Source organism: Clarias gariepinus, chromosome 2 (assembly GCF_024256425.1).
Source record: "Clarias gariepinus isolate MV-2021 ecotype Netherlands chromosome 2, CGAR_prim_01v2, whole genome shotgun sequence".
In the NCBI taxonomy this organism is placed as follows: Eukaryota; Metazoa; Chordata; class Actinopteri; order Siluriformes; family Clariidae; genus Clarias; species Clarias gariepinus.
In genome coordinates, this window is record NC_071101.1 from 50578115 (window position 1) to 50586330 (window position 8216).

The 8216-nt window shown below is 37.6% G+C and overlaps 1 protein-coding gene across 1 annotated transcript; it reads left to right on the forward strand.

Annotated features, from left to right (window-relative positions):
* Positions 1-5360: 5360 nt before the first annotated feature.
* Positions 5361-6344, forward strand: LOC128545684 (trace amine-associated receptor 13c-like). Its single transcript, XM_053516201.1, has one exon. It carries the CDS (start codon positions 5361-5363, stop codon positions 6342-6344), a length of 984 nt encoding a protein of 327 aa, XP_053372176.1.
* Positions 6345-8216: the final 1872 nt, after the last annotated feature.

An 8216-nucleotide genomic window follows, 5' to 3' on the forward strand; every position in this document is an offset into this window, starting at 1 on the left:
ATGACTGACGGCGACATATTGGAATGTGTGATAAACATCGGCGCAAGTCCTCTGACGTAAATTAGGAACTAGCGACAACGTATGATGACGTATAACAGTGTTGTAGTTGTGTCCCATTTCTTAGGGAAAATATTTTAACCCTTCCCCTTTCCACTTCGTTTTAAGGGACAGGGGGAAGGGGCAAGGGGTAGGGGGTATGTGTCACATATGAGCAAAAAATCGGAATTAAGTCACGTAGCCTTAGAGACAGGTTTGGCCTTTTCCAACCAACTAGGTGTGATTATGTTGGTTAAACTTCCAATAATCAAGAAGCACAATTAAAAGAAGCACGATTATGCCACCTGGGGCCTTTTACTCCAAAATCTATATTTAATCCATTCTTTAAAAGGAGTTAAAAAGCTCATAGGTACAGATGGGGCAATAAAAAATGTGCGTCAGAGGGACAGCTACCTCATGGCGACTCACGGCAGTGCGCGAGATTTCAAGAGACGTGATGTCGCAGAAAATACGGGACCAATAGGTGGCAGTCATGTTTCAGGCGCAGTTTCAGATGGCAGTTCTTAGGTGCAGATTAAAACAAGTAACTAAAGTAAATGTGTGGAAATCATATTTACTGTAATATTTTTTAGTTTTCAATATCATAACTTTATATTGTTATATATATTGAAACTGTGACAGAAAACAAAAAGCTATTAAAAGCCATAACATTAAAATAGCAGCACTTCAGATTGGTTGCAAAGTAGGGTGTTGTGTGGGACAGCAGACTTTGTACATCTTAGTTTGAAAAAAACACTAGGTTGGGTTTGGGTCGAGTTTTATTATGTATGTGTAAATCTTTCTTTTAATATATATACATATATTTAAATATATAGCCTAGATTGGGGATCGCCAACCTGCGGCTCCGGAGTCATGCTCCTGGTGATATATTTTTAGGCTCATTTTGTAAGTTCAAAATGAAACGTGTTCATTTTTGCACTCAAAATACCAATTTTTCTATGTAACAATTTTTTTACTTATATTTTTATTTAATACAATTAGACCACATTTTCATTATTGTAAGGTTTTTATTGTGTGGTTACATAGGCAGAAATACAGATTAATCTGTTGTCACCGGCTGAGACTGGTGTGCTTTTTCAACGCTCCTTCAACCAGCCAACCCCTGCCTCCAAATTCAGAAACTTTCTTGTTAAAGTCATTAACTCCTGCTTCAAAACTTTCACTATGCTAGAACACTGGTTTTTAATCAGTGCAGCCTAAAGAAACCAATTTTAAGAGTAATTTAATACCTTTATTACAACATGGACATGTGCAGTACATGAGTATTTATCAGTGTTACAATAAAAACAATTACTGTACATACAGGTTTCTTTTTTACAAGCAAAGTTGCTGCTGTTGCTTTCCTGCCTGGGCATGGCTTGTTTTCCTTTACAGATTTCTGTAGAGCAATTTTGAGGTCAACACAAACTTAGTAAGAAATTGTGTAAATAATAATACATTATTACCCTTTGCACCCTGAGATTAAATTCAGCAACCAATGTGTAATACCAATTTTATGCAAACTGCAAATGCATACACTGTAGTTTGGGTAGTTTGATACCGCATTTTATATCTTAGGACCCCCTCTCCTGAAGATAGTGTAAATGTTTTGGTATTAAATGCATTTACAAAAAAGAAAACCCAGATCACCAGCTCGAACAACTGTGAAATAGTTAGGACAACTACTGTATCACTATTTGCACTTGTAAATATACTTGTAGTTATGAGTGAATAACTACATACTAAGTACTAAGTACCTAGTGTGAATAGAATGTAATGCTATTTGTATTGGGAGTTAATATGTGCTAAACATGAGGATAAAAACTAGTAGAAATGCAAATAGGCCTACAGAAACATTCTTTAAATACAAAAAAAAAAAAAATGTTTGTTGTAGTTAAAAAAAAATGTAATACTGTACCGTATTAAACATTGACATGACACTATTTTTATGTAATAATACATAGTATACATATGCATATAAGGAAGGAGAGTTAGGGCAAAAACGTTTTAGTCATTAAGTCGTTTAGTCATTAAAGTCATTTAGTTATTAAAGTTGTTTTAGTCATTTAAAGTCACTGTTATGCATGATTCAAATCAAATTTAAATTTTATTTGTCACATACAAAGTCATGCACAGTACGATATGCAGTGACCTCAAAAATAAAAAAAAACAACAAGAAATACTGTAAGATTGAGACATAGAAAATAGAAAAGAGGCAATAAATAAATAAATAAATATATTTTAACTATAAGAAAGTAGAACAAAATATAAAAAGTTAAAAAAATTATATAAGAATATCTGTACAAGACAAAAATGAATTTATATGCAAATAACATGTGGAATGAATGAAAAATGTCCAGAAGTGTGCAATTAAGCACTGTGTTGTGCAAATGTGCAATATGTGTACAAGTGTGTGCAAATGTGTTAAGTCCATGATTGTCTGGTCTACAGTGTGTGCGGGTGTGTACACAGATGACTAATGTCCATGAGAGTCTATTTCTGTGCAATGTTGCAAAAACGGGGAGATGATTAGTCTTGTGTGTTAATCTGGTTGAAAGACTGTATCGCCTGTGGGAAGAAGCTCCTCCTCAGTCTCTCTGTTTCGGCCTTCAGGGAGTGGAAGTGCTTTCCTAACCGCAATAGAGAGAACAGTCCATTGTTGGGGTGGCTGAGGTCCTTCACGATCTTCCTGGCCTTGGTCCAGCACCGCTTGCTGTAGATCGAGTGCAGATCAGGGCACGGTTTTGGGCAGATGGTGTGCTCAGCCGAACACACAACCCTCTGTAGAGCTCGTCTGTTCTGCATGGTACTGTTCCCAAACCAGGTTAAGATGTTTCCTGTCAGGATGCTCTCTATGGTGCAAGAGTAAAAGTTCCTGAGCACATTGGAGGGCAGTCGAAAGACTCTCAAGCGCCCGAGGTGGTAGAGACGCTGTCGGGCCTTTTTTACCATGGTGTTGATGTTACAGGACCATGACAGGTCCTGCATGATGTGAACACCAAGGTATCGGAAGCTGTCCACCCTCTCCACTGGGCTCCTGTTGATAACGGTGGTCTGGTAGTTCCAACCTCCTTCAGGTAGGCTGTCTCATCGTTATCAGAGATCAGGCCCACCACAACAGTGTCATCAGCAAAATGAATGATGGTGGTAGAGTTTCTAGTGTCTATGCAGTCATAGGTGTACAATAAGTACAGCAGAGGGCTCAGAACACAACTCTGGGGTCTCCAGTGCTGAGAGTGAGGGAGGCTGAGACATGTCTTACTGCCTGTGGTCTGCCAGTTAGGAAGTTGGAGATCAACTGACACAAAGATGGGCTGAGTCCCAGGTACTTCAGCTTGGTGGTGAGTGTGGAGGAGATATTAGATTGCATAGTCTGTGGAACGGTTCGGGCATTATGCAAACTGTAGTGAGTCTAGTGTGTCCGGTAGTGAAGAGATGATAAAGTCCTTGACCAGCCGCTCAAAGCACTTCATTACTACTGAGGTGAGGGCTACAAGGCGATAGTCATTAAGAGAAGCAGGATGAGGTTTCTTCGGGACAGGAACAATGATGGACAGTTCATAAAATATAATGAGTGAGTAATCGGTTTCCCTTTTGAGTAAAGTTTTGCTGCATTCACCTGTCCTCACATAACTGTTTCCTCCAGTGACGGGGTACAAGGATACAAATGTACAAAACTTTATCTTAGTTTACAATAAAAAAAGTTAAAACACTCAATAGCATGCAATGCTAGATTTCAAATAGCCATCACATTTACATTTAGCCATTTGGCAGACGCTCTTATCCAGAGCAACTTACTTTTTTTTTTTATCTCATAACACATCTGAGCAGTTGAGGGTTAAGGGCCGTGCTCAGGGGCCCAACCGTGGCAACTTGGTGGTTGTGGGGTTTGAACCTGGGATCTTCCGAACTGTAGTCCAATGCCTTAACCACTGAGCTACCCCTGGCCCCACGCACAATATAGATGGAACAGGGCACTCTGTGTAAACTCACACAAAATAATCACAAAAAAAAAAGGAAAAAGAAGTAAAATAAAACAAAACTTACAAAAACAGGACAGAACAAATTTCAGGCACAGGCTTCCCAGTGGCAGGGCCAGGCTAAACGAGGTACAAACCCTAAGGTGCACTTCCACACACACAGTGAAACAGGAAGTGCAGGAATGGCAGCAGACAGGTGTGAGGTCATCTGAACACACAGTGAGGCGAAGACTTTTGGAAGATGGCCTGGTGTTAAGAAGGGCAGCAAAAAAGCCACTTCTCTCCCAAAAAGAAACCATCAAGGACAGATTGATCTTTGGTAGAGGAATAACAAATTGGTAGAGGAATCAGCGGTGCAGAGTAGGCTTGTCAGCAAGTTTTCAGGGCAGTGCTAGCAGAAGCCAGTGGAAGCAATTACCAACCTTTTTTATTGTGTGTTTGAGACCTTCTCAAGGTGCACTACAGTGTACACCCTGGCTTGTGGCATCACGAGCAGCATTTACCATTTTTTTTCTGTACAGTAGTAAAGCAAGCCATTGCACCCTAGGAACAACAAGGTGGGCTGGGGCTGACCTGGTTCTTAGACCTTACCCTTGATTTTGAGGACCTGCTTTTTAAAATAAGGTTACCTAAAACAATATTGTTTCCAATGCTGAAGCAAACTTGAAAGATATTTTGTTTTTTGACCACAGCTGGAAATAATGGCTGGAATATGGTTGTGAATTCATGACTGAAATCCGCAGCGCTTTATGAGCTATGACGCTTGCGGTCAGTAGGTGTCAAAAAGAGATAAACACATTATCAGCTTCAGTAAACATGCAATACCTGAGATTGAAACACGACTTCCCCCGACAGCTAATGTACGTCATGTGCCTTAAAACGTCATGGCTACTGTGCACTGCCATGGCAAGTTGTGGAATCTCTTTCCTCGAGATGCACTTTCTTAATGGCCCCATAAGTATCGTATCACGCATGTTAGCTGGCTGTCACATGCCCACTGCGTTTTTTTTTTTTTTACTTTGGAAGAATTTAAATTTTAAATGTCAATTCCTATTAAAATACAATAATCATTTAATCTTTGGAGCTTTTTAGATTTTACCATCTCACATTTCTCCATGATTTCAGAAAAAGAACATTTTAAGTAAAAAGTTTACCAGTTTCCCACCAGATTTGTTTGAAGCTCAGACAGAGGTGGCCTTAACTGCTTAAATTCTCCCAGTAAAATAAGAGCCATATGTAAATTGCTGTCACTCAGACTTAAAAGGTGTGGTCAGAATTCAACTATAATAGGACCTGAGCTGTGAGGCCATGAGTCAACATAAGAGGTATTTTTTAACTGTATTCATGAACCTGACAGAGTTTAACCAGTCGGATAGATGTGAGAATTTCTCTTGTCCAGAGAGATCTGTATCTCCTGCACTTTATTTCATACTGTATGTGTGTTCAGCTGCTGTTGTCCTTCTAACAGTGTGTGGAAATCTTCTCGTCATCATCTCTGTTTTTCACTTCAAGCAGCTTCACACACCGACTAACATGCTCATGCTCTCTCTGGCTGCGTCGGATTTCCTTGGTGGTGCTTTTGTAATGCCACCAATGTTAATCTGGTCAATTGAGTCATGCTGGATTTTGGGGGGAGATTTTTGCTTTGTTTTTCTGTTAATTAGCCGGTTCCTTGCAATCTTCTCTGTTTATAACATTGCTCTGATTGCTGTTGATCGTTTTTTGGCTCTATCAAAACCATTTCTTTACACAAATGCAATTTCTGTGAAAAACATGTGCACTGTTGTTTATTCTAACTGGTTTGTGTGTATGGTGTATATGGTAGTATTTTATTATTACAGTGGAACATTTACCTGTTATGCAATGTGTCCTGGAGAGTGTTTTCTCTTTTTGAATAGGTTTTGGGCTGTAGTTGATCTTGTAATAACGTTTATATTTCCAGTTTTTGTCATAATCATATTGTATTTGCAGGTTTTTATGATTGCTAAGAAACATGCCACTGCTATCAGAGAGCTTAAAAATCATACAAGGCCTAAAATCACTTTACATTCGATGAAATCTGAGAGAAAAGCAGCTAAAGTTCTAGGCATTTTAGTGTCTGTGTTCCTGGTGTGTTTATTTCCATTTTTTATTTATAGTTTATTAGGTGATCTCATTGAAATACAGGAAAAAACTCTTCATGAGCTTATATTTATGGCTTTTCTTAATTCCACAATTAATCCATTTATTTATGCTTTGTTCTACCCATGGTTTAGAAGGTGCATTAAATTAATTATAACTTTGCAAATATTCCAAACAAACTCTGCGTTAATTAATGTTTTTTCATGAACAGTATCTTTGTTCCTATAATGTACCCAAATACTTATATTATGTATAATTTAACTTTTATAACAAATATCATCAGTATCAATCTAATATATGTTGTATATTATATAATAGCAATATGTTTTGTTATATATATATATACAGTACCCTGCAAAAACGAACAAAATGTTGTCTGCAATGTTCATTTTAAAAATTCAGCTACATTGTAAGAAAGATGTTAATAATAAGAAAATCTAAATAATAAGCACTTAAATCTCTGTTTTTAGAAGAACAATGTTTGCATGTGTTAAGTGTAAAAAGGAAAAAGAGTGTCCGAGATTAGTTTTTTACTGAATTAAGAGTAAAAGATTTATCGCATGTTGGGTCCACCACACCTTGATACACTTATCTGTTCTGGCCGATTAGTGTAAGAGACAGTGGGAGACACACACAGACACACACACACACACACAAATGCAGGTATGATGTCTAAAGATCTCTGTTTATTTTCAGCAAAGAGAGCACAATTAATTTGGTGCTGCGTCCCGAACATCAAAAGAACCAATCATTAACATGTTAGTTGTAGGGAGACCCAGAGACAGACAAAGGGGTTCTAGCAGACGAGAGCTGTTGGATGTACATTCATCTGAATACAGGATCTAGAAGGTGTTACCACATAAGGAGTAAGAAAACACAGTGAGATGGCTGTTCTCAGGGCATCGGAATCTTTTTATATGATCATAATGCCTTACAGTATTATAATACCTTACAGGATTTTAAAAAACACATGTATAAATAGTACAAAGATTTGCCAGTTTGTATGAATACAGTGCCAAAGGCAAAGAAATATGAATAAAAGCACACTCTTAACCCGGATTTTGTCTAAACTAAAAAATGTAAGCAGTCATTACGTATTCTTTATTGTTTTTTTTTTTAAAGTTGTCACTGCTAAAAAGTATTAGTTGTTTGCACTATTTAGACAAATAATTGACTACACTAATCAAGTTAAGAAGACATCACTCAGTATGTTACGTTTTTGAAAAGGGGGAGGGGCTTTTTGAAGCAGGTCGCTTGAGCAGAGAGCTGCAGCTGCCTCAAGAGAAGGGTTGACGAGCCAACGGTTTATTTTTGAAAACATCGTGAATCGGTGAGTTTATAAAGAGTATTATCTGCAGATATCTTTCTGAAAAAAAGTGCTAACCCAAAATATGGACCGATGTTGAACTCTAAAAAGATGACAAAGTGTTAATGTGCAGATAGACGCTTTTTTCCCCTGTCGGTTTAGATATAACGTTAACTTTTAATTCAGCCATTTTTGTCATTTCATATGTAACATTATCCGGAGTGTTTTTGTATGCTCACAGTTTAACTGCAACGTGTTTATTTCGTTAACTTTGTTATTTTTTTCTTCTGGTTCGCACTCATGCATGTAACGTTAAGAGTCCATGCATGTAACTTACATGTGCTTTCCATGTGGTTAATGCTAGCGTGTGTATTTTTTGCTACTTTAAGTTTTGCATTAGTGATTTTTTTATATAGCTGTTAACTTATCGAAAATTGGAATAATGTTGTGTTATTTTTACTAACCCTTTTAATGAAGAGTTGAAAAAGCAGTCATAACCAATTCATACATTAGTTTGCATGTGTCAGACTATTTGTTTAACATAATTAATAGCTATTTAATGACTAATGTCTTGAATGTGTTCTGTTAGGACTCTGCTGATGATCATGTGTTCCAAAACCTTGACCTTGGAATCCTTCTTGTTGAGCTCCATCCTTTCTGCATCTCAATCCAGCCTCATTTAAGATTATCATCGAGGGAGAAGTTGTGATGGAAAGCATTAAAGACTTGCCAAAGGCTATCTAGTTTTAATGCATGTTCAGTCATTCAGAGGG